Source organism: Leuciscus leuciscus (genome assembly GCF_965113295.1).
Source record: "Leuciscus leuciscus genome assembly, chromosome: 18".
Taxonomy (NCBI): domain Eukaryota; kingdom Metazoa; phylum Chordata; class Actinopteri; order Cypriniformes; family Leuciscidae; genus Leuciscus; species Leuciscus leuciscus.
This window is the reverse complement of record NC_138742.1, coordinates 27,974,170-28,001,678: the sequence shown is the minus strand read 5'-3', so window position 1 is coordinate 28,001,678 and position 27,509 is coordinate 27,974,170. Positions and strand designations below refer to the sequence as shown.

General features: G+C 41.2%; 1 protein-coding gene across 7 annotated transcripts; it reads left to right on the top strand.

Annotated features, from left to right (window-relative positions):
• The first annotated feature begins 118 nt into the window (after positions 1 to 118).
• Positions 119 to 27,070, top strand: LOC309480519 (cadherin-like protein 26). Of its 7 annotated transcripts, none has more exons than XM_082145065.1 (18): positions 119 to 219; positions 10,128 to 10,244; positions 10,382 to 10,537; positions 10,632 to 10,776; positions 12,353 to 12,546; positions 12,686 to 12,817; positions 12,949 to 13,131; positions 13,413 to 13,732; positions 13,842 to 13,984; positions 14,775 to 14,999; positions 15,237 to 15,458; positions 21,062 to 21,280; positions 21,390 to 21,508; positions 22,304 to 22,408; positions 22,729 to 22,800; positions 22,885 to 22,917; positions 26,065 to 26,145; positions 26,315 to 27,070. In XM_082145065.1, the coding sequence occupies exons 1-18, from the start codon at positions 184 to 186 to the stop codon at positions 26,519 to 26,521; spliced, it is 2,709 nt and encodes a 902-aa protein (XP_082001191.1). In that variant the 5' UTR covers positions 119 to 183; the 3' UTR covers positions 26,522 to 27,070. The 7 variants fall into 7 exon arrangements, with proteins under 7 accessions (XP_082001191.1, XP_082001190.1, XP_082001189.1 ...); XM_082145064.1 differs by having other exon boundaries at positions 22,289 to 22,408; positions 26,068 to 26,145; XM_082145063.1 differs by having other exon boundaries at positions 22,289 to 22,408.
• Positions 27,071 to 27,509: the final 439 nt, after the last annotated feature.

Sequence of the window (27,509 nt, the reverse complement as noted above, 5' to 3'; positions counted from 1 at the left end):
CTAAAACTATAACAGTATATCAATGATAGTAAAATGGCACTGAGCCAGTCCCTGCCCTCCCTGATTTGAATATCCCCTCCCCTCTCCCATCAGTTATATGAGCAGCGGTGAACACTATTGCTCTATGAGAAAGAAGGAAACTCAGACTCATTCACACTGGATTGCTTGACAATCTGCTTCAACATGAAGATCCTTCCTGTCAGTTTGCTCCTAGTGCTGGTGAGTTCAAGGCCTGTGTGATGTGATGCAACTTTAGCTATGTGTTTATGTTACAGAAACTAAGTCTAGCACACTGTATAAAGTCAGGTGAAATTCAGGTTTATACATATGGGGCGCCGTTTGTAAAGCGGCTCACGCTGAAAATAACAGCAACATTTTGTCACATTTAGCTTCAAACAATGTTTGAAAAACTGGTATGAATTTTTGACGGTCACTTTTTAGCACATTTACAACAATATTTGTCAACTTAGAGATATTTTAAATAGTTAAATCTAAATATTAAATGTTACACCTAAATGTTAAATCTAAATATTAAATCTAAATCTAAATGTTAAATCTAAATATTAAATCTAAATCTAAATGTTAAATCTAAATGTTAAATCTAAATGTTAAATCTAAATATTAAATCTAAATGTTAAATCTAAATCTAAATCTAAATGTTGAATCTAAATCCGATTACCGGCATTTTGAATTTGCATATTTGTTAAATATTTAGTTCCACCTGAAACATTTAGATTCAACATTTAGATTTAGATTTAGATTTAACATTTAGATTCAACATTTAGATTTAGATTTAACATTTAGATTTAGATTTAATATTTAGATTTAACATTAAGATTTAGATTTAACATTTAGATTTAACATTTAGATTTAACATTTAGATTTAGATTTAACATTTAGATTTAACATTTAGATTTAGATTTAGATTTAGATTTAACTTTTAGATTTAACATTTAACATTTAGGTGTAACATTTAATATTTAGATTTAACTATTTAAAATATAAGTTGACAAATATTGTTGTAAATGTGCTAAAAAGTGACCGTCAAAAATTCATACCAGTTTTTCAAACATTGTTTGAAGCTAAATGTGACAAAATGTTGCTGTTATTTTCAGCGTGAGCCGCTTTACAAACGGCGCCCCATATATACAATGAGCTGAATAATGTTTGATTTCCATCGAATGATTAGCTGATGCGATTATTTGTCATGTGTCTTCTAGTAAAAACTGTTGGTAGAGCATGCTTATTTAATTAGTTATGTTGACTTAGATACATGTTACCACTATTGGGTGTGGATGAAAAGTGTATTTCATTGCTGGACGTCTTTGAGATCATGACACATGAACATGAGCATGCACTTTAAGAATGGTTTGAATTGTAAGTTCATGCCTTAAGGTACTCTCAAATATGCTTATTAGTAAAACTAATAATTATGTGAATTCAGTCAAATGTGCATTGGCTGTATCTGTTGAATATATTCTCTATAATCTGTACAGCTGCGAGCTTAATTTTGAAGGTTTGACACATCATTAAGGGAATGTCAAGCAGTGCAAGCGTATGTCCTCAAGCAATGTTAGAAAGGGAAACATCACAGAAAGTTTGTTTTATTAATGTGAATGCTGGCCAAAAAAAAGTGAAATTATAAATAACATAATAAAGGACATAATAAAGAATCCTTTATGCAACATCATTTACTCTTCACAAGTTCTCCTTTGGTGCAAATTATATTTTAATTACCCTGACTATGGCAATAAAATAAATGATTTTAACAAGCTTGTCAAAATCTTCTCAGCAAAATGTTTATATTTAAAGTAGTCAAAGCAATTTGGGGACTGCATTACACATTTAAAACCATCTACAGTTTACAAAAAATCAAAGTTGTAAATAAAACAAAGATTATTGGAGTACGTTTTACAAGAAAATACTATTTCAGTATTCTTAACTTAAATTCACATTTAATTCAATGTTACTTGCCGTTTCTTGGTAATTGTTTGTGAAATTTACTAGCAATTTGGAGTCAAGTCAAGTCACCTTTATTTATATAGCGCTTTTTACAATACAGATTGTATCAAAGCAGCTTCACATTGATAACATGAAAATAATACAACAAAATTTGTTTCTAGAAGAAAATTGCGTCATCGTCCACCCTAAGTAAGGCAGATCAATAATATTGTTGAATATTAAATGTCCCCAACTAAGCAAGCCAAAAGCCAAGGCGACAGTGGCAAGGAACCAAAACTCCATCAGGTGACAGAATGGAGAAAAAAAACTTTGGGAGAACCCAGGCTCAGTCGGGGGCCAGTTCTCCTCTGCAACAATATTCACTCAAAATCATACATTGTTCGCTCGTTGGCCAAAGTAAATCCTCACCAATTTATTACAATGTTTCTATTCCACAAAAACATTTGAATTTGTTTCTTTGACTTTCACATGACATTACGACCTTAAGTCACAGGAACAATCCTCCTCGAGCAACCTTGGGTTATTGGCTTTTTTCAAGGAGAAGAACGTGGTAGTTCAAGGTTTGTTTCTTGAGGCCTTTAAACCTTTTCAAACCAATCCATTTTTGGGTGATCACCCACATTTTTAGCTGCTAGACTAAATCACCCCTCTATTAAGAATCACACTGACTTACTACTAAAATGAGAATCTACTACATGTAAAATAACAATAATGGCTAGTCTGGTGAAGATGAATAAGATTCCCAAAAGGTTGAAATAACAATATTAATTATAAAATAAAACAAACTCATGTAATACACAAAGGAAACAGATAACTGAAGAAAGACAAACTAAGGCCCTGTCCCAAATGGCACACTTCATATGCACTTTCGGTCTCGTAGACTTACAATGGCTGCCGCGTGCGCGTGCGCGTGTCCGTGTCCGTTAAGTCCGCGAGACCGTAGAGTGTCCCATTTGTCATTTTAGGTCTCAGAAGGGTGCTCGCGAGCAATTTTGCAGAGCCCGCACATATCCTTTTCACAACACAAAATAACGACACTCGGTTACTAACGTAACCTGGGTTCTCTCTAGAGAGGGAACGAGTGTTGCGTAAGTTAAGCTTACGCTACGGGAAAACTCATTTTCTCGAGAATATTGAAGCAAAAAATTATCCTTTATTTTTAATAATTTAAAACGCATTTGCTGCAGCAGGTAGACATAGGCGAGGCAGCTCGTGCGCCCATTGGCTGCTCTGCAGCAACCTATCAGTGCGTCTGGCATGACTTCAGCGCCAATGGGAAGCCTTCCCTGCGCTACATCATGACCCACCAAAATGGGTGTGGCCTAAGCCTATAAATACCCATCGCTTAGGTTGCACTATGATTTCAGTCGACTGGAAGCGAAACCATAACGCAGCACAAGCACGGCAGGTTACGCAACACTCGTTCCCTCTCTAGAGAGAACCGAGACTAGTAACCGAGTGTCGTTCTCTTACGAGAGTACTCTCGTGTTGCGTAAGTTTAGCTTACGCTACGGGAACCACATGTAAAACGCTGTGCGTGCTAGATTCCAACACTAATGTCCCAAGGGCAGTATACCCGGGGCTCTTGTAAAAGTGGAATAGTCGGCAGAATGGGGAGGGACGACTCGGTGTTATGAAGATAGGGGCTTACACATATATACAGTTAAGGCAATTATATCAACCTTGAAACTGCATAGGCCCACAGGACGCTGCAAACATATCAACGGTCTGAGCAAATTAAGTGCGTTAATGTAGCATAATTAGACTGAGAACAGCCTAGCCTGTAAGGCGGGCACTTCCAGGTTATAGAACCTTACAAATGTAGACGGGGAGACCCAGCCTGCCGCCATACAAATGTCTTGAAGTGAGACCCCACTTGTCCAAGCCCACGACGAGGCCATGCCTCTAGTTGAGTGGGCCCTGACACCCAAAGGGCAATCCAAGCCCTTGGATGCATAAGCCGACGCAATAGCGTCTACTATCCATCTAGACAGGGTCTGTTTCGAGATGGCTAGCCCTTTAACGCGGCCACCGAAGGAAACAAAAAGCTGCTCTGTCTGCCTGAAGGCAGCAGAACGTTCCACATAAATCCTCAAAGCCCTTACTGGGCAGAGAAAATTAACCCCAACCTCGCTGTCGGATGCAGGGAGGGCTGACAGGGAAATGACTTGCGCTCTAAACGGGGTCGCAAGTACCTTCGGGACGTATCCATACCTTGGTTTGAAGATGACCTTAGAGTCATTAGGCCCAAATTCCAGACACGTAGCACTCACTTAGAGTGCGTGAAGGTCGCCCACCCGTTTTACTGTGGCCAATGCCAGCAGAAAAGCGGTTTTGAAGGAAAGGTATTTCAGCTCTATCGCATGTAACGGTTCAAATGGGCCGCCTTTCATGGCCTCTAGGACCGTAGAAAGGTCCCACACTGGAACCGAAGGGGCCAGAGGAGGATTCAGCCTCCTAGCTCGCCTGAGGAAATGGATTATGAGGTCATTCTTTCCCAGCGACTGGCCATTTACAGGCTTTATAAATGCTGCTATGGCCGCCACATACACCTTGAGCGTGGATGGGGTTCTCCCGCTGTCCAACAGCTCTTGCAAGAAAGAAAGCACCTCCGTTACCTCGCAATCTAGCGGGTCCAATTCATGAGCTGAACACCATTCAGCGAACACTGACCATATTTAGATGCGTAGAGCCGTCTAGTAGACGGAGCTCTAGCCTGTGTGATTGTGTTCATAACTCCCTCCGGGAGGTGAAATGGTAATAATTGATCGCCCACGCATGTAGGGCCCACAGTTCGGGGTAAGGGTGCCAAACTGCGCCCCCGGCCTGAGACAGTAGGTCCTTCCTCAGCGGAATCGGCCATGGAGCTGTGCTCCCCAGCTCCATCAACTCTGGGAACCACACTTGATTCTCCCAGAGCAGGGCTATCAGTATTATCGAGCATTTGCACTCCCTGATTCGCTTGATTACCAGTGGTAACAAGGCCACCGGGGGAAACGCATAGAGAGGACATCTGGGCCAGTCTAGGGCCAGCGCGTCCCTTTCTTTTGAAAAGAATACTGGGCAATGAGCGTTGGCCTGCAACGCAAACAGGTCTACCTCTGCTCTGCCAAAGATGTCCCAGATGTTTCGCACCACCAGGGGATGCAAGGACCATTCCCCTGGGGGAAGCTTGGCCCTGGACAACATGTCTGGGCCCACGTTCAGGACGCCCGGCACATGCGCTGCTCTCAGCGAGCACAGATTGTGCTGGGCCCATATGAGGAGGCGTTTTGCTCTCGCAAGAAGGCTCCGGGACCTGAGACCGCCCTGGCGATTTATGTAAGACACCACTGACATGTTGTCTGTTCTGACTAGAACGTGGTGGTTCTTCAGCACAGGGAGGAAAAACCGAAGGGCGTTCTCGACCGCTTTCATCTCTAGACAGTTTATGTGTAGACACTTTTCTGCGTCCGACCACAGGCCCATTGATGGCCTCCCTTCGTAAAGGGCGCCCCAACCCGTGTTTGAGGCATCTGTCGAGACTACTTTGATTTTTGAGGCTATCCCCAGGTTCACGCCGGACTGGTACCAGTCGGCCCTCGTCCATGGTTTCAGCGCTGCTGTGCATGTCTGATTCACCGTGAGACGAAGCGAACCTGATGCCCATGCTCGCGCTGGAACACGCCGCTTCAGCCATAGCTGAAAAGGGCGCATGTATAGCAGACCCAGCCGCAGCACCGTCGAGGCTGAGGCCATAAGAACCATCATCCTCTGAAACACTCTGAGGGGAAGATACCTCCCTACTATGAATGTCGCTGCTAGGCGCTGGATTACTGCCGCGCGTTCTCGCGTTAGGTGTGCCAGCATAGACCTGGAGTCCAACTCTATCCCTAGAAAGGATGTTTCCTGGCTGGGATATAGATTGCTTTTGGCCCAGTTGACTCTGAGACCCAGCTGTTCTAGATGGTCCAGCAATAGCGCTCTGTGTGACACCAGTTCCTCTTTCGACTGCGCTAAAATCAGCCAGTTGTCCAAATAGTTCAGGATTCTCACGCCCCTTCGTCTGAGGGGCGCGAGCGCTGTGTCCATGCATTTCGTAAATGTACGAGGTGCTAAAGACAGGCCGAACGGGAGGACGGTGCACTCATAAGCCTGGCCCTCGAAGGCGAATCTCAAGAATGGCCTGTGACGGGCTGCTATTTGAATCTGAAAGGTAGCGTCTTTCAGATCCACTGATATAAACCAGTCTCCCGGTCGAATCCGAGCGAGGATTTGTCTGGTTGTGAGCATTTTGAACGAGTGTATCATAAGCGCTTTGTTCAAACGCCTGAGATCTAGTATGGGGTGGAGCCCGCCGTCCTTCTTCGGTACTAAGAAGTAACGGCTGTAAAAGCCCAACTAGCTCTCGGCTAAGGGGACGGTCTCTACCGCCCCTTTCCTTAGCAAAATCGCTATCTCGGTGCGGAGTAGGTGTGCTACTCCCTGATTCACAGAAGTTTCGACCCGGGCTGTAAAGCGCGGCAGTCTGCGAGCGAATTGTAGCGAATAGCCCCGTTTCACTATCTCTAGCCCCCGTTTTGAGACCCCTGGAATCGATTCCCACACATTCCCAGAATGAAATCTGGGCTCCGGTCGCTGATATTCAGGGACTCGGGGACCCGGCCATGATGACGTACTTCGTTCACCAGGCTCACATTCAATGGGGCAGTCGGCACTTCGTGCGGCGGCTTTGTAACTAACATCCCGGTCGCAGAAACGGGAAGGTGTTACGTTACAAACGAGGTTGTGTGAGCTCGCGGCACGAGGTGCTTTTCAGAAAGTGTGTGCGTTGTGTGGCAGACACGTGATTTACACCTGAAACACCGCCAGCGTGAGCTGGGTTCATACACTGGGGCATTATGTGTGTGCGTAACACAGATACAGTCGTGTTCATATAGGAGTGAGGACTATACAGTGGGCACATTTCCTACACTTAAAACATGAACGGCATGAGCCGGTTTGACTGATATGGACCCCGGGGTGGTGTGAGACACTGCGTGGGTAATGCCTATGTGTAGGGGTGAACACTGGGCAGTGGGCACTTTTTCTACACTTAGCGGTTGAGCGGCATGAGCCAGCTTTATTGTTTTCGACCCTGGATGAGTGTGAGAGGGTAGTGTTTATGTGTAGGGGTGGGCACTGGGTAGTGGGCACATTTCCTACATTTAAAACACCTTCGGCCTGAGCCGGAATATGACCCGACAAAATGCTCTTTTTGAGATTTATGTGGGTCGCCGTGAGAACGGCGTTTGTGTGCAGGCGAGCGAGTTGAGGAACTGACTCATTGGCTGCTGAATACACTCTTCGAAATGCCTCTGTTGAGGGAACTGAGAGAGCGGGTCGTGCCGATTTCGATGGCAGTCCTGCAGCGGCGAACACACATGGAAGCAATAAAAGGATATATGCGCCGGATAGCGCAGCAGGTACGGCGAGTGAAGGCGGCGATAATCCAGCCGGCATCCTCTGTCTCAAGCTCATCCCGCTGAGTGCTGTTCGACGGCGCAGCTTCTTCTTCTCTGTAGATCCAGCGAAGTGAATCACTCGCTGAAAGGAGACGAAATCATAGTGCAACCTAAGCGATGGGTATTTATAGGCTTAGGCCACACCCATTTTGGCGGGTCATGACGTAGCGCAGGGAAGGCTTCCCATTGGCGCTGGAGTCATGCCAGACGCACTGATAGGTTGCAGCAGTTGCCGCAGAGCAGCCAATGGGCGCGCGAGCTGCCTTGCCTATGTCTGCCTGCTGCAGCAAATGCGTTTTAAATGATTGAAAATTAAGGATAATTTTTTGCTTCAATATTCTCGAGAAAAGGAGTTTTCTCGTAGCGTAAGCTAAACTTACGCAACACGAGAGTAGGGGAGCGCGGGGCACAACCTAACGCGGGGCTAGTTGTAACACGCTTGTTTTAAATACTTCCGCACATGCTTCGATGACGAAACTTTGTGTATTTACTAGTTGCCATATCAACACTATGTAGAAAAAAAAATTCCGCCAAAATTAATTTTTGTTTTGGAAGATATCCATAGACATTTATTAAACCATAGCAAAAGTAAATTTCTTACTTAAGTTAATTTTTTATCTCTATTTTTTGTGTTTATTTAAAATAAGACAAATCTGATATTATTTTAATCTCCAAGATGTTATTTAACAGTTGAGATAGTTCTTTAATGCTTCGCTAACTAGCAGAAGACACTAGCAGGGTTTAAATCCCAGTTGTGCAGGCGGGGGCATGTTGTAACACTGCGTTACAATGTGCCCCTATTAGAAATATGCTATTATATTCTATACTTTTATTAATTTTATTGGGAAAACGTGAGAAAAAGGTGAATAAAGACTGAGAGTCAATGTTCAGAAATGACTAATTATTTATTTGTTTTGAACAATGTTGTATAGCTGTGTTTTCATGTGTTCGTAGTCAAAACTCAAACATTTGTTTATATTTAATTATTAAAACTGGCCATTATTTTATATGAAAAAGTTTTTTAATTGTATTTTATTTAGAAAATATTTTAGTTTGTTTTGTATATATTTTTCATTAGATCAGATAACATTTTAAGCTGTCATATGTTATGTTACAATGTGCCCCACATATGTTACAATGTACCCCACCTATGGGGCATGTTGTCACATTTCACTTCCATTCTTTCGGGGTATGTCAAGAAAAAAGTATATACTGTATTAATAAAACAAAACCACATAATTGTACTAGACATGTGGGAAATTAATGTGGGAAAAAATAAATACTCTGAACCATAAGTAGATTTACACAAACTGAGAAAGTCAAAAAGCGTTAGGTTGTGCCCCGCTCTCCCCTACTCTCGTAAGAGAATTGTTTCATCTAAATGTTTCATTCACAGTAGCTGCCTTTCATAAAGCCATTACTATCAAACTTTTGAGAACTTTTTACTTACACTACATAGGTTATGTGGTGTAAGTGTATTTTCTAATGTGGCAACTGTAGCCTGTATTACTGCAATTATTTCAGCAACAAGGGTGAATTGAAACATGCATCTTGAATTGTTTGCTGTTGAATGAACTGATTGTTAAAAGTACTAAACTGAAAGAAGATCATAATGTTGTGTTTTGGTGATTAAACCAAATGTTCTCTTTACATATTACAATAATCTGGTGTTTGAAACTATGGTTATGTGGACTGAAAAGTCTATAACTGTAATGAAAGCATGGGATCAGGTTATGAAAGAATGACTAGCTGTTACAAGTGTTATCAGTTTGGATTTTTGTACTAAGAGTTTTGAAAATGTACACCTTACTTAATAAACCTTACTGAATAAAAAAAAACCTGATCAGATTCCAAAAATGAAATTCTTGTAGATGATTAGATTATATGGCATTTTAAAATACTAGTTAATTTTTTATTGATTACATAATTACTTAATACTCACAAAATGGATGTAAATTATTAAAAATGCTTTATTCTCCTCTTTTCATTTTTCCTATCCAAAAAAGCCTATATATATGTTCAGAAAGTCTTCCAGTTTTACCGAATAAACACAGACCAGCCACTAGTCAGGCGAGTATAATTAAATGGACTTTTGAGAGACCGAAAAAATATATATAAATAAATAAAAATAAAATATACTTTTTTTTTAGTTAGTGCTTCATTTTGATCGTTTTAATTTTAAAAGGTTTTATTTCTTTTAATTTAATTTGTTATTAACTTTTCATCAGTTTACGAACCCCCTGCAGTTTCTTCACAAACCCTAGTTTGGGAAACCCTGAAATAATGTAATGTTCAATGCACCTAATGTTGTTGAAAACAGAAAATTTTATAATTTTTCTTTCTCTTTGTATTTTTTTATTTTATTTTTTTATCAGCATGATAAAGGATTTTACTCAAATCAATGTGATAAACGAGTTAGGTCCAAAGTAATTTAAAAGTAATCAGATTATATTGTGTGTAATGTGATAGATTATCTTACTAACTAAAAAACAAATTTCATGTAATTTGTATTCAGTGATGGACTACAATTTGTAAGTAATCTACACAGCACTGAAGGTAATGAAAATATAGGTAAAATAGGATGTTATGGCCGGAATTTGTGAGATTCACGTATTGACAACCTTTATAACAACTTTCATAACATTATTTATAACTTCTTTATTCACTTCTTTTTTATCTCAGTTTACTTGGACCGTGTGTGTATGGGCTGACAGGGGAAGACAGAAGCGCGCATGGATCATTGAGTCTTTCACTATTGAGGAAGAAAACCCTGGTCCATATCCATATACACTAGGCAAGGTGAGCGGAGTTAGAAACAGTTTTGTCGTTCAATTCCATTTCATTTTTATAGCGTTTTTCCACATTACATATGTATACAAGTACTGGATTAGCATGATTATGTGAACACTTAAGTGTGCCTGTTGTTTGTGTTTCAGATTGAATTGAATCAGTCTTATTTAGTCAAATACCAGCTAAAAGGTCAGGGTGTGGATTTAGAGCCAACGGGTATTCTCAATATTGATAAAGATGGTTATGTTTTAGTAAATGGAACGGTGGACTTTGAAAATAAACAAGGAATTAAAGTTCTCAAAGTAAGTACTCCCTAATAAACAAATCACTTTGAAATTCATGTAAATACACTGCAAAAAAGGCTTGTATATTGACATGCGCTGGACTCAATTACAGTTGACATTTGAAGCAAAAGACAAATCAACCGATGAAGTGGAGACAAGGCTCGGGATTCATATCCAAATATTGGACATAAATGATCACGCTCCAAAATTTCAGCAGTCGGTCTATGAAGTGATTGTGGATGAGTCACATTCTCAAGGTAACCCAGTTTAGCTTTCCCTTCACTCATTTATTTGTGAAATTGTAAAATTAAATGATTAGTTCACAGTTCGTTCTGCAATTCCAGTTCCCGTTTGGCATCCACACAGGATTATTCATATCACTCATCCTCTCCGGTGTATTTGTATCCTGGTCACCCGCCTGCTACGTGGTGTTTTGAGTATTATCATCATCATCTGTTCAACCTGCCTTCAATAAACTGTTTGCTGAAATGGCCGGGGCTTGAAAACAGCCTTGGGGTCAGGAACGGTTCTAGGGATGAATCTTTGATTTGGAAAGGAATTGGGAATGAACTCAGGGGCCATGACAATGCTAGCAGGAAGGGTGCGTGTCAGGGGAGTGTGTTCGGGAGAGACCTGGACAGTATTAGGCACCGACTCGGAACCGTGCTCTGTGGCTGAAGAGAGGTTGAAGTGGGAAATGGCGTCGGGGTCCATATCGACCACATCCTCTCCTGCGGCCTCCGCGGGTACCAGTGAATATGGCTAGGCGGGTTCCCTCAAAGGATTGCTTGTAGAAAGGAGTGTTAGCTGAACAGGTCTCCGTTGTGCTGACGGAAGGGGGTTCAGGGAAGCTGCTAGTAGCAGTATTGGACCTTCCTCTTCCAACTTGACAGCGGGCTGCTATGGTCTCCTCAGTCCTTCGCGTACATATGGCAAAATACTCAAACAAGGTCATCTGAGACCCTGACTCTCCTCCAGGTAGATAAATCTCACTCCGCTGTATCACATGTTGGTCGGTTCGTTCTGCAATTCCACCGTGCTTGCTGGATCCAATGATGGTCGGTTTGTTCTGTCAGAATGAGAGTCGTAGATCCAAATGCAAGCAAACAGTTTATTGAAGGCAGGTTGAACAGATGATAATACTCCACGTATAGCAGGCAGGCAACCAGGATACAAATACACCGGAGAGGATGAGTGATATGAATAATCCTGTGTGGATGCCAAACGGGAACTGGAATGAAGAGAACTCCAAATGATCTCCAGAAATCTGGGAACACAGACGAGATCGAGGAAATAACTCCATAAGGAAACTCAGACACCGGAACTGAGTAAGAGAGCATAAACAAGAGTGACGAACCAACACCATGCAATAATCACACCCGCTAGATATAGGCAGCTAACAAACAGAAGTAACTAGCTGCAGCTGCGGGCTGATTAAGTGATCAGCTGGTTTCTAAGCAACAAACAAGCAACACACACACAGATCCCGCACCCACAAACATACCAACAGAGACACAAAATGAACACATGGATCGATGAACCGTGACAGATTTTTAATGAATAGCCTAAACAACTTATTTTGGTCGGATCCTCACGCCCAGCTATTGTTAAAGATACTTAATATAAAGTGTAAAGTTCTATTTCCTAAGTGCAATGACCATGGATATTAAACAGATAGGATTGGATTATGTAATACAGCAGTAAAAACAGCATACAGGTTTGAAACAACATAACGGTGAATAAATAAGGACTGGGTGAAATATTCTTAAATATTGAATAAATTATTTGAGGGTGAAGAAATTACTTTACATTCATCTAGCACTTTTTGTCTAGGTAAAACAGTAGTGACAGTACTGGCATCTGATGAAGATGATTCAAGAACAAACAATGGAACATTTGATTTAACAATCAAGTCTGTCACACCAACACCAGACAATGTTAAATTTTATATTCAGCAGCAAAAAGATGTAAATCAGCAACAGCAACAATTTGGGAAAGTTTATTTTAATGGGTGTTTGAACTATGAGGTATGAAACTAATTTCTTTCATTGGTAATAATAAGCTACTTTTGTACCTTTACCTGTTTGGCATGCATTGCTTTTTGTGCTTTATAAATATTTATCCATTCCTACACAAGAAATCTTCTACAAAATTGATCTTTTCCAGAAAGCTCAGAAATATACAATCCTGGTTGAAGCAAAGGACAAAGGGGAAAAGATACAATTATCAAGTACAAGTACAGTGATAATCAATATTTTGGACAAAAACAACAATCTTCCAGAGTTCTCTGGCAAAACAGTAGGTTTCATATTGGACTGGAATTTTCCAAGTTTTGATTGCTTGTTATTTTTAATTTTTTTATTGTATTTATTTTAATGGTAGGCATATTGTCCTATAAAACCCAACCAAATATTTGACTTGTGTTTCAGGGACCTGGGAAGGTCAAGGAGCGAGAAACTGGGGTTGAAGTTCTGCGACTGCAAGTAACAGACAAAGACACCCGTGGTTCAGAAGCCTGGAAAGCCAAATACACTATCCATGGAGATAAAAAAGAGCAGTTCCAAATTGAAACAGACCCTAAAACAAACGATGGGATTTTAACAGTTGTTAAGGTAGGCATATGGTTGACGTTTTTATTGTGTAAGTCAGCGTGCCCAAAGGTTGAGTCAGTGTTGCTGGTTTAGGCTGGTTATGATGCTCAAACAAACAGAGAAAATGTTTTGATTGCGCCAGAACCAGTTTGCACTGAAATACCTTGTCGTTATATTGTTGCCTCTGCTGGGATTGGAGCTATTTTGACATAAAAAAAAAAGATATGAAAATATGTATGCATGCATTCATGTTGACACTTCTCTGAACTCTCTTTATTTTTTGGCTCATTCCAAACTCCTAGCAAATGGACTACGAGGAGCAAACATACCAAAATCTATCCATCAGTGTGCAGAACGAACTTCCTTACTGTTCATGTAAGGTCAAAAAGCAAGTAGAGAATGCCAAGTGGGAGGTCGACATTATACCCCAAAACTCTGGCATGAGTGTTGAAAACCTCTATAATACCATTCCAGTGACCATTTATGTTGAAGATGTCAACGACCCTCCGGTATTTATACCCCCTGTAAAACACGTTCACATAATGGAGAACATAGCAGCAGGAACAAGTCTTACAACCTTCACTGCTAAAGACATGGATGGAAGCCATACAAACACATTTAAGTATGAGAAGCTAATAATAAGTGTAAAACTAATGCCACTGTAGTTTATTGGAGGTACAGGATCACATATAAACACAGGTGAATTCATCTGGTGTTTGTTTGGTTCTCAGATTTGTTAAAGGTGAAGATATTGATGGATGGATAACTATTGATGCAAAGACTGGACGAGTATCCACGAATAAAATTCTGGACAGAGAGTCGCCGTTTGGGATAAACAGCACCTATAGAGCAACCCTATATGCTGTTGATGATGGTAAGATGATGTTTTTTAAAGAAATGAATACTTTTATTCAGCAAAGATGCATTCAATTGATCCAAAGTGACAGTAAATACATTTTTGTTACAAAAGATTTCTATTTCAAATAAATGCTGTTCTTTTGAACTTTTCATCAAATAATCCTGAAAAAGTTATCACTGTTTCCACAAAAATATTAGGCAGCACAACGGTTTTCAACATTGATAATAATCAGAAATGTTTCATATTAGAATGATTTCTGAAGGATCATGTGACACTGAAGACTGGAGTAATGATGCTGTAATTACAGCGTTGCATCACAGGGATAAATTGGAATATTATTGCACAATGCTACTGCTTTTACTGTATTTCTGATCGAATAAACGTAGCCTTGGTGAGCATAACAGACTTAAGAGAAATCTGACTGACCACAAACTTTTGAACTGTAGTGTACTTCTAACTATTATAGATATTGTCATATTCTGAAGTATACCTGGACAAAGAAGTTATTTTATTTTATTTACAAAATTATTTACAAATTTAATTGAATTAAGTAATTAACCACACAGGGTCCAACATTAACATCTGTCTAGCGGAAAATGTATGAAAAAAAAAAAGCTAGCCAGTTAGTCTAGTTGTGTAACCAGACTTACTATAATGGCATAAAGTCAGTGTCAGAAATGTTAGGGTGATAAAACTGTCCTCTTATCATAATGAAGAAAGCTAAACTCATGAATGATCATGGATGGCATTATCATGTTTTGTACTCCAAATTAATTTCTGTTTACCCCATTTCTCCGATTGGCAGGTGTCCCACCGCTGACAGGCACAGGAACTCTATTTATTCACCTGAATGATCAAAATGATAACGCACCAATGCTGGAAGTGAACACAGTCAACATGTGCCTGGATACAGAGCCCACAGTGGCCAGTATCACAGCTGTGGACCTGGACCTTCATCCATACAGTTCACCTTTCAACTACGAGCTTTTAGGATATGTTAAGGACAAATGGAGAGTTGAACCAACCCATGGTAATGTCACCTTCTACTTCACTCATCCCAGTCCACCCTACACAATTCCTCACTTAATGTCCTGTTTCAATCTGGAAAACACATCACAGAAGAAAAAAAAGTTATGAACAGTGTTATGTTATGTTAGGCAAATAATGCCAGAGATCTCTTAGAAAGACAGCACTCTTCCACCACCTCTTTGAGGTTGTGTTTCTGTATCTTTTAGCAGTAATAATAACACATCTTTTTCTCTTGAAGGCACAACGGTGAGTCTTGTAAAAGAACACAGTGTGTATTCAGGTCATCACCTCCTCCAGATCAAAATATCAGACCAGCAGGGATTGTCCTCCATCCAAAACCTGTCAGTCACAGTGTGTGACTGCTCTATCGCTCCCGACTGCCATGTCAGGATGACTCGGATGGCTCAAATGGGACCTGCTGCAGCCTGGATCGTTGTTCTTACAGTTCTGATCTTCATAGGTAATGCAGTGATTTACAATGTTTTGTAAAGGTAACCAAAAAACACATCCTTCTGTACAAGTCAATCCAACCATTAAAGGTGTGGTAAAACAACAACCGAAAATTATGTGGAGACCTATTGAAACCGGTTTTTGAATGACTTTTTGAGAATTACATTTTTATTTTATTGTTCCAGACCGCCAAAGATGGTGAATCATAGTGGAAAAGTTTGTGCACTAGCGTACACTTATGAGAATCTCATGTTGATCCAGTCACACGTGACTCTAATCAATGACATACCTGTCACGCTTTGGCTGACAGAATATAAACACAGGGTAAACAAGGGAACTAACTACACAGGTGGATGAAGGTTAACTAATCAGGGACTAACAAGAACAGGTGCAGACAAGACAGAACATAATTGTGACATCACGGTCCCCCTCGGAAAGGCGCGTCCTCATGCCGTGATGATGACAGAAGTTGATAGGTGTGTTCGACATTGGCTGCGGCTGGATGTAACCGATCGGCGAAAGTTGCCGTGTACAGGAGCTGAAAACAGACAGGTGAAGTCGGACACTTTCTGGTTCCCGTAGTGACCGCTCACGTGGTGTTTGCATACTTTACCACAACTAAAGTGAAATAAATGCAATATTTGCCAAATACACAGATGTTTCAGAGACATTTTCATTCAATACTTAATGTACTTATGTAATACTTAGTTCAACATAAGCCTATAGCTACTATCAATGAAGTGGAGTCAACATTTTTTAATCAGTTTTATTTTGATAAACACAACACAAAATAACATTGCGACTACATGATCATTGTCATGCGGTGAATCCGGCCAATCGTGGAACAGCTGTGTCTTCATCAGAGCTTGTGCAGCCGCTCTTGAGAAACTGCACTGGCTGAGTTCTCCGGCTACTCTCGAATCGCTCTCGCGATACTTTGATGGCATATGTCACAGTCAAGTGGCGTCTGCGCTGTATCAAGTCGGACAAAACATCTAACCGGCATGCACTGCTTCAAGTCAGCCGCTGATCGGTCTGTGCAGAGCTGCATGAAGTCGAACAAGCCTGATAAAAATAGAAAAGGGGCGGAGGTTTCGGTGGAGGGTGTGGACCTGGGGATGGACTGGACCCTGGGGGCGTCGGCCACGGGCACCATGGTGGCGCAGACAGTGAGAGGAGCCAGGGTGGAGTCCATACAGAGGGACCCTGGAGCCGATCGGCGGAGGCGGAACCATGGTGAGTGGTGGAGGAACCGGTGGAACCAAGCGGCTGAAGGTCCAAGGCGACACCGTAGAACCGGAAGACAGGAGCTGAGCCCCTGACCTGCGGGACTGAGGCGGTGACATGGGGACGGATGACCGGGGTGACGATGTGGTGAGGGAGGCCGACGGGGAGGTCAGAGGAAGGGAGGAGTCCAGGGGTGCCAAAGAGGTGCAGGTTGAAGGCCGACCTGGAGTGTCGAGCAAGCCCAGCGGAGCTTCCGGGCAGACGGACCGCGGAGGCGATGAAGGAGTGGTGGGTCGAGGTGAGGGCGACAGGCCTCGGTGGTGGCAAGAGGTGGTGGTTTGGGCCTGGAGGGGACTGTAGGGGTGTAGTTGGGGACTCGGCCTCTAGCCGAGCTGGTGGCACAGGAGCCCGAGGCGCAGAGGATGAGCTGCACGGAGTGAGCAGCGGTGGCAGAGCCGAGGAGCTACACGACACCAGTGGTGCCGACGGATCCAGGGGGCTGGTCGTGACCAACGATGGAGACGGGAGAAGGACAACAGGCAGGGATACGGGCGGAAGACTTCTGGGCAGGACCGGTGAAAAAGATGAAGTGAGGGTGGGGACTTGGGTGGGAACAAGATCCGCGGACCACAGGTCTATCAGGTCACAGTCCGCTCCTGGCTCTGCGATGGACTTTCTTACATGCGTCGACTCCGGGGCCCTGAAGTATGCGCCTTGGGCTCGTCGGCCGGTGAAGAGAGACCGCTGTTCCGGAGCATCAAGGCCAGGTAACCAAGATAGGGCCTGCTCTGAGGGCAGAGGAGAAGCTGCAGCATGGGTGATTCCATCAAGTTCATTTCTTTGTTGGGTCGGTTATTCTGTTAAGCTTTGGCTGATGAAGCAGACAGACGAATCTTGATTCCAAAATATGTCAAAGTTTTAAAGGACACAAGCAGGTGAATAGGACGCAACAGCGTGTATAACATAGACACGAACAATAACCGACAAGGGACTGAACTGAACAGGGAGAATATATAAACAAGGGTAAACAAGGGAACTAACTAGACACAGGTGGATGAAGGTTAACTAATCAGGGACTAACAAGAACAGGTGCAGACAAGACAGAACATAATTGTGACAATACCGGAATCCATATATGCTACCGTTTATCATGGTCTGCTTTGTCATTCTCACAAAATTATCTTGCTCGATTGTGCACAGATTGTTTGGCAATCCCCACGGGGTTTCATCTGCATGGATTAATCTGACTTGAAGGACTCATTGGTTATTCAGGGTCTCTCATCAGGGAAATATCTAACAGTATAGGTGAATATTAGTAAAACTTATAAGTCAACCAGGGTACTCATTACCATCTTACTGGGTCGCGTGGTGTTTGTATGTGATTTCTAGGCCTAATCTTAACCCTCTAGGCGCCACAGTCGAGTTTACTCGACAAGATGCGGCACTGAATAAAACGGCCGATTTTGTCAAATAGGGTGTCAAATTTCGTTCGACCTCCCCTCCACTAGATGGCAGACATGTCATACTTCATCCCGACTCAAAAAAAACGTCATGCTTCTATACAAAATCTTCGAGCTAGAGTTCATTGAATCAGTGCGAACAAAAGCGGAGCTAGTGTGCGAGTGAGCCATTTTATTAGAGCAATATTGTCAACTTCAGCGAGTATTTGCATTGGATTATTATTATTATTATTATTAATATTATCTAATGGCATCAATAAAGCTTACCCACAATGAAGTGTTGGGTCTTCTATTCGCGGACCCTGATTCTGAAGGGGAATATCTGCCTTCAGAAGATGACGGTGATTCTGAAAGTGAAAGTATAGCCCTACACCAAGCACAAACGGTGAATCCTTTGCTCAATGTAGATGGTCCTTTGCCCAATGTCAGTGGTGGGAACAATGTTTCCCGGGGTCGGAGTGTTCATCGCGAAGTTACCAGGCGTGTTAGTGTTGTGGGGAACGAGGCGGGAGATTTTTACCGCGCTAGCTTTGTCTTCTGACCGTGTGCCTCTCCGCTATCGCGGCGACAGTATTGTGGTGGAGACTTTGTCTAATGCCACTGGGTATGTTAGACGAGGTCGAAGTATTCATAGGACAGTTAGGGGGTAACGTGGAGGCAGGGTGGGGAGTCGCAATGACAATGACAGTAGTCCGAGCTGTGCACACTCGCCACGCGCGCGAGGGAGATCTGGCCGCGCTGCTCGTAGCAGGAGCAGAAAAGGAGCAAAAAAAATAACATTGTCTCTCGTCTTGTCTCGTCTGTCTCTCGTCTTGTCTCGTCATCTCACTCATGATCTGTGCCTTGCCGTGGAGAGTGAGCTTTTGAACTAAACAGGTCTTGTCTACTTGTGTTTGTGTGTCATATGAATAATATATATGTGCCCCATACATGGAATCAGAGTGCCTACTGTATGTAGTAGATGGAAAATCTCTACAGCAAAAGGCCAACTGCTACATGCATTCGGTTTGTTTCTACCATTTATTAGTAATGATTTACACAGTTTGTTTACAACTTACTATTTACCTGAGCATTCAGTATTGTGCAATATAGCATACAGAAGGTGAGGGAGATTTTGGGGGGAAAGAAGTGCTGCATTTTATCATTTAAACATGTGACTTTTCATGAAAATTCTATAATCCAAGATGGCCGCCACCATATGACGTCATAATATGCAAATTAGATGGGAAAATGTAATCCCTACATAAACTTTGGGTCATCCTTAATATTTCTCTAATTTACAGAAAGTCTCTATCTTTTATCACTTTTAAGATATAGCCTTTTGAAATTAAGATGTCAAAATCGAACGTTTTAAGAAAAAACCTCTGGCGCCTAAAGGGTTAAGAACGCTCACAGGTTTACCAGAGTATTGTGTTTGGTTGTGGTGATAACATTTGGACCTCCCTGTCAAGTGGTAATTCTTGTTTCTTGTTCCTTCTAGTACATGTGTTCATGTATATAAGAGAACTGCCCCTCACCACCGTTGATGCCGCAGGGTCTGTGACAGTCCATTTTTCAGTCTCTCATATACAACATTGGAGGGACATTACAAACAATGTGTGGCTCCTCGATACACTAGAAAACGGTTATTGTCATCAAGTCAGTATAAGACCCCTGTTATGTACTGTACCTGTATTGGCCCACAGTAGTTTGGGACCTTTGCCAGGCTCTTGCTTCAGATCCACCCCAGGGGCTTCCATTCAAAATACTTTCTTGTTCAGTAACAGGATGGGAATTTCAGACCAATCCTCGGCCTCAGACCAATTGTCACCTCAAACATCTACCTTTCTGCATATTATGTCATGTGACTAAAAATGTAAATGTGGTAGATGTATTGCGTGCTGTTGAACCTGGCATATGGTTCACCTTCGTAAACCTAAATGATGCATATTTGCACATCCAGATTACATTCAGACATTCCAGGGCAGAACATACCAATACTGCGTCCTTCCCTTTGGCCTTTCTCTCTCCCCATGTGTGATCACACAATGTATTCAGGTGGCATTGGAAGTTACCAATGCAGTGGGACAGCCTGTTGATTCTACACATCGACAAGCAGCCAACAACAACACACTGCAACCACTGAAGCATGTTGCAGCCTCAGGGCTGAAGATGAATCTGCAGAAAAGCTGTTTGTTCTTCATCAGTCAATGTGTTTTCTGGGTATGCACCTGGATTCAATATCAATGAGGGCAACTCGCACAGTGAACAAAAGTTGGTAGCAAGGTTCTAAGTTTCCAGAAACCCTACATCGAATTCCCGTGACTGAACTGCTGCCTCAGCAGTCATTCATCTACTGTGGTTACACCTTCAGCCATTTCAATGCTGGTTAATAGCCAGGTGATTGTCAGCCGTGCACAACTGCGGTTTCTCTGGCATGGTGTGTAGATGGGCTGAGATGGGCTTGGCATGTCTGGCATGGGCTGCCTCCCACATGCAGAAAAGTGGAAACCTTGGATGCTTTTCTGACAGGATGGGGAGAACTGTGGCAGAATTGTGGCATACAGGGGAGGTTTAGTTCATGGCTGAGGGTATGTCATATCAATCTGTTTGAGTTATGGGTGGTGTTTCTTACCCTTCATCTTTTTAGACAGGGACTTGCAGGAGGCAGATACTAGTGAAAACAGACAATACCACATTAGTGTTTCTCATCAATCATCAGCATTGTTGCTTCTTGCAGACAGACACCTCCTGTCAATTAGAGCAATGCGCATTCCTGGTCAGAGCTGGTCAGAGCAAGAGTGTGGTGGATTCCCTTTCTCGCTGCAGCCTGAGCTCAGTGGATGGGTGTCTCCACAGACCAGTGGTTTGATCAATTTGGGAGAGATATGGGATGGTGTCAGTGGACCTCTTTGCCAGCAGGACATTAACACATTGTTCCCTATAGTTGAGCAGAATCAAGTACTAGTTCAAGTACAAGCCCTAGCTCACGTGTGGCCAGATCTCCTGCTATATGCTTATCCTCCTCTTCCACCGATCTGGGTGGTCCTGAGACGTGTGCAGGAGAGACAACACAAGCTAATATCCATTTCCGGAGACATTGAAGTTGTGTGTCTGGACCCTGGAGCTCCAGTACTGACTGAATCAATGCAAGATTCTCTGTATGGTACATAAACACTCAACCTTTCCATTATGAATAACCATTTCTGGCAGTCTTCCACTGTTAATCGAACCACGGTTGCACCAAGGTAGACAGAAATTCTCTCTTTTTTCAGCAATGTGCTTAATGGTCCTTCTGATCTCCTGCAAGGCAGAAAAAAAAATGATTGAAATGGACGATGGCATTGGTTGTCTCATCAAAACAAATACGGAAAATCCAGGAACAGACTGCGTGGTAATTTCATCACACAACCCACAGTAGCGGCCCTTCAGTAATATTTGAAATGGTGCATTTTATTCATTTTTAGGCATCACTTTACAACAAGGTTCTATATGTCAACATTATGTAATAACATGAAATAATGAACCGTTCTTTTACATCATTTGTTCATTTAAGGGTAATTTTTCTTTGCTATTGTTATATACTTTATAATGTAATTTTTTCTTGTGATCAAAGCTGAATTTTCAGCATCATTACTCCAGTCTTCAGTGTCAGGTGATCCTTCAGAAATCATTCTAATATGATAATTTGATGCTCAAGAAACATCAATGCATTGTGAGACATATTTACATTTTATTTATTAATGAAAAGAAAAGATTTATTTGAAATTGAAAGATTTTGTAACATTGTAAAGGTCTTTGTCACTTTTGGTCAATTTAATATGTCCTTGCTGAATAAAAGTAGTCATTTCTTTCAAATTAACCCAAAACTTTTGGAAAGTACTTGATGTGACATTTTTTGACAAGATTGAAATGATGCATAGTTCTTGTTATTTGAAGAATATAATTACAGTAACATATGTGTAAGAAACACTGTAAAATAAAATGTTTCCACATTAACTTTATATATTTTTAAATGCTGTAAAAACTATAGTTTATAGTTCATGCTACCTTCATTAACAAGTTATAATTAACCGAACCTTATTGTAAAGTGTAAAATATTGATAAGTGTAACTCATATTTATATAAAACATTCATTGTTGCCTTGAATGATTGTTTTAATTTAAATCATCAGGTTGTCTTCAGAAAGGTTCCTTCCAGTATAGGCATTCAGAAAACAGATTCTTCTAACGTAAATACCAGCTTTAAGTTGTCTACAAATGTAATTTCAAGCCACAAGCTCACATCACGAACCGTGAGTAACAATAAAACTCTTCATGTTTGTCTTTGGGGTTAATTAGAGCATTCTGGGAAATAATCTTTGTTTCAAAATTATTTCAAACATAAATAATATCATCTAACATTTCTGGAAATGTTTCTGTATGTTATGTGTATGATTAATTGTGCATGAGTAATTAAAACTGAAAAATTAAATGTTTTATTTAAAAAATACAGTTAAAAGCAGTTCAATTTTATTTATACTCCTTTCAAGTGAAATTCTGCATCCTGTTTTCTATCATATACAGGAGATGTAACTTTTTTTTTATTATTATCTTTTTGCTTCAAAATTTCCAGGTGATACATAAAACACTGGAGGCTCCACAGCTAGACTTCCCCGACCAGATGTCCATACGCTCAATAGATAGGGTATTACAACCACAGCAAGTTTCCAATGTTTTGGTCATTTCATTGGTTTTGTGATGGACTGTTTCTTCTATGTGTGTTTTCTAGAGTCCCAGAAGATCATACAGAGAAAATTTCAATGTAAGAATGTAAACAGTAGGGCTGGGACAAAAAATACGTCGACGCAAAATATGCGCGTCGATTCGTCGACCTATATTCATTTATCTAAAAAAAACGTTTGCAAATTACTTCACAGTGTGTACCTTATGTGCGCTGATACGCGATGGCCGGACCATCATTCTATCCAACGTTATATAACCAATCCAGGGGTTTTCCTGCATTGAATTTTTTTTGGTGGCTGCCAAAGCCTTATTTGATCGGTGAGTGATGTAGAATAGAATGACTGACTGCGCTTGACAGGGCGCATATAAGTACGAGAGAGAGCCCCGGCCGCGCGCGCGCACTCGCCGTCTTCAAACAACACGAGCGCTGTCTTGCTCTCTCTCTCTCCCTCGTGCATATTAATCAAAATCATTAGACACGATAGAAAAAGGGCGGAAGACTAAAGTTTCACGTGGAGCATTCGGAGATTTTTTTCTCTTGAATTACCGCGGAGTGTGAATTGTGGTAAAAAATAAACTGCCGGGATAATCACACAACGCTTGCCGTAGGCTACAGGTCCACTAATGACACGTCCGATTTGCGAACTAATGACTCATTTGAACCGATTCACTTTAATGAATGGTTAAAACAACTGATCTGTCCAACACTGAACTCACGAGACGTCTGAATCTGTGTAACAAATCGGTAACACTTTACAATAATGCTCCATTTTTTTTTATTAGTTTTTTTTTTTTTTTTAAGAAAAAGGTGAGTGGCAGAGTGTATTACTATACGTTGTTGTTATTTTTATGTGAATGAAGAATTAAAAGATGCACTTTTTTCAGTAAGCTATGACTAGCTTACGGAAGGCGCTTTTCCACTACACAGTACCAGCTCGCCTCGACTCGACTCGACTCGGCTTTGTTTGGTTTTCCACTGTGTAAAGGCGCTTTTCCACTACACAGTACCAGCTCGCCTCGGCTCGCCTCGACTCGACTCGGCTCTGTTTGGTTTTCCACTGTGTAAAAGTTGTACCTGTACCTGCTTCCAGGTACTTTTTTTCGTACCACCTCCGGCGCGGTTCCAAGCGAGCTGAGGCGATACTAAAATGTGACGTGAAAACACGGCAGACTGCTGATTGGTCAGAGAGAATCGTCACTATTCACTGCGTCATCATTGCACGCGTCATACGGAGTATCCTGAATAAAAAACAGCAAAAACAAAAACATTCAAAAACAGCATACACTCGATTTCCTCCATTGTCCTGTGTGTGTGGGTAGCGAGTGTGTCTCGCGCGTCTCCCGTAAAAGATTAAGTCACGGCAGTTTCCTGCAGCGTCGCTATGACGACCAGGTACTATTGTGGAGGTACTGGCCCTCATTTATCAAAAGTGCGTACACCAAATTTCCAGCGTACACCTGGCGTACACCCAAAACCACGGTGACTTTGAGATTTATCAATATGAACGTTGGCGTACGGCACGCTCAAATCCTACGCCAGCTCAGGAGGTGGTGTACGCACGTTTTGAGTGCGGGAATGCGCAGAAAAACAATTCCTAACACCACAAAACGCACTGACAAACTAAAAGATATGATATATTATGACCCACTGTAAAAAAACAACAACATATAGTAATTATAAACTTCAGTGTTTATTTTTGTGCAACATGGACTTCAATGTTTAAGTTGTGTGACCAAAGCATTTGATTTGTAGGCATATGTATTCCTTCAGTTGCGAGCCTGTGCGCTTTACCTGACGTTTCAAGCCTTGTTTATACTTTCGCCTGACTCCGCAGCGCGAGTCTCCGCAGACTGCGCGCGCACCTCCCCAAACGGACGAGGCGTTTATACTCGACGCGCTCGCCATTGTACTATTCTTTGAAACGATGGTTAGGCCAGGGTTAGGCCCGGCAGGTGTGCACGGACTGGGTTTAGTAATGAAAGGCTTTCAATGACCAAAAAAATTAGTCAGACTGACAAAATAATAAAAATTACATTCTTCTTCTTTTAAATAATAATAATAATAATAATACAAATAATAATAATAACGACATTCTTCTTCTAAATAACAATAAGCGTCATTAATAATAAAAATCTAGAAATCAATTTTGTTTCTTTCCACTTCCCTGGTTTCGCTTTCTCTTTCTCAAAGAAGTTTCTCTTCTTTGCCGTCTTCCGTGTGTCCATGGCGTAAAATGAGGGCGTGGGGGAAGCGGAGACTTGAATATATAGGGGCGTGTTATTCTAATGACGATCGTTTTCAGCCGCGGCATTTATCAAGGTCAGGTATTGCGTACACCTGGATTTCAAAGGTACGCACAGCTTCATAAATCAGGCGGTGAGAGGAGTGTAAGCATAATCTTACGGCAACATATACACCCGTTTCTACGCAAGAATGATAAATGAGGGCCACTATCTGCAATGGAAAACGGAGCGAAAAGCGAGCCGAGCCGAGTCGAGTCGAGTTGAGCTGGTACTGGTAATGGAAAAGCGCCATATGTGTTTTCAACATAAATGTTCAATTCTGTTAGTTCAGGAAGGACGCCATGACAGGCTGCTGGCTCCCACTGTTAATTTTTATTTATTTTTTGTTGGAAAAGCACTCTCTGTATTAGCTTAAAGCCCTCAAGTTTACATTGGTTACTGCATTCTTTCAATTGCTCTAAACAAGTATTTTGGGTGACCTTTTTATTTTTTTATTGAATGCTAGACATCAAGTTGTTGTTATTTTCATCTGAAAGAAGAACTTTTTCTCAGTAAGCTAGGCCTTATGTGTTCAGTAAGCTTGTTTCAGTTTTCAAGGCTTTAAGGTTTTATTGAATGCTACCTCTGACTAAGAATGCATTACTATGCACTTGTATAGTCTTTTATTTTGGAATTTTAAGAGCAATAAACATATATTGCAATGTTAAGGAATTCCTGTTTTTTTCATTCAGATATGTAAATTAACATGTATAAATTGCTATTAGTCAATTAATGGGGATTGGGGAGATAATCGAATCGAATCGAATCGGACTGGAAAAATGAATCGTTAGATTAATCGATGCATCGAAAAAATAATCGCTAGATTAATCGTTTAAAAAATAATCGTTTATCCCAGCCCTAGTAAACAGTAATAATTAATAAGATATGCAAACATCGGCTCAGCTCAGCCTCAATTACATCATAATCTGTGTTTTTTTTTAAGCAGCGTTCGAGTATCAGATCAAGTGCTTTTTATGGCAATGCGGCTTACCTGAGCAACAGCCTTGCTGTTATCATCAACAAGGTGATTTTATGCTTCTTTCAACATATACTACTAATCAGAGGATTGGACATGATCTACTCATTCTTTATCATTAATCATTTAGAAGCATTTAAAACCTTTAGATCATAAGAAACATGTCCAAATGTTTGACAGAATGGTCAACCATTTTCATTGCCCTTCTTCTCTATAGAAACTACTTGCTCTCCAAACCCGTGATGAGGAGTTTGTTGTTTATGAGCCGCACTGCTACACGGATGAAGGACAAGCTATGGACAATGCTGAACTGGATGCACTCTCTATTCCAGAGAATGACTTTCATCCAGAGATGCTTATCGATCTGGACAGCAGGTTCTGTCAACTAGCAATAATTTCCAGACCTGACCTGATGCAAAGGTAACAGTTATCTCAAGAAGTGAAGCAGATTTTTTGAAAACCAGATACTGAATGAAAACTTGAAATAAAAAATATTGATACAGAATATTGGATGATCAGCGATGCTGGGTCAAACATTCAGGACAAATGGAACGAGGGTCTTCTAATATTTTTCTTCTATTTAATAGTGTTGATGTTAATGTAAGGTTTTGGGTTTTGGGTCAGTGTAGATACATTTTTTGTTGTGACTCTCAGCGCCACGTCTTGTTTTCTTCTGGTGTTTTAACCACTAAGTGTCACAGTGGTGTTCTGTTTAGTTTGTTTTCATTGGACTTGTCTGCCTGTCTTCATGTCATCATCATCATTATCAGTTCATCTGTATCACCTAGGTTTAGTTCATCATCATCATCTACATCACCTGTGTTCTGTTAATCAGTGTTCATCTGTGTTAGTATTTAAGTTCCTTCAGTTCAGTCAGTCTTTGTCTGTTCTCTGTTGTATGTAGGTGTGTGTGAACCTTCTGCCTGTCTGTACCTGTTTGAATAATATTGCTAGTAAACATTTTGCATTGGAACTTTTGACTAGTGATGGTGAAATTAAGCTTTGTGAAGCACTGGGGCTTTCCCCCTCGACTGTATCGTAAAATGGTTCATTACTCGAAGCTTTTCAACACGTTGCACACTAACGACATCTTGTGGTCAAACGGTGGAAAAAGCATTCCTTTCTGTCCCAGAAGACCTTTTTTTTCTTCTTTATTTTATTTAATAAATCACTTTCTGCTCTGTAAACCACAAAGCAATACAATTAATCCTCATAATTCAAGTGTTAGTGTTGATGTAGTTCTTATACAATGTATGAACAAATAACTGTATGAATTAATTTATGAAAAAATTTATAATAAATGGGACTAATTCACTTGTACAGAAACCATTCTTATGAATCTGCTTTGATCTACAAATGCAGCCTTATTCACATAAACTTTAGCCTCAGTCCTAATCCTACGAGTTCATAGG

Excerpts from the sequence above, each read along its gene's own strand:
- LOC309480519 (XM_082145063.1), top strand. The coding sequence starts at position 184 with ATGAAGATCCTTCCTGTCAGTTTGCTCCTAGTGCTG. Across the intron at positions 220-10,127 it reads TCAGTTTGCTCCTAGTGCTG|TTTACTTGGACCGTGTGTGT; the intron begins GTGAGTTCAAGG and ends TTTTTATCTCAG. Across the intron at positions 21,281-21,389 it reads AATGCAAGATTCTCTGTATG|CAATGTGCTTAATGGTCCTT; the intron begins GTACATAAACAC and ends CTCTTTTTTCAG.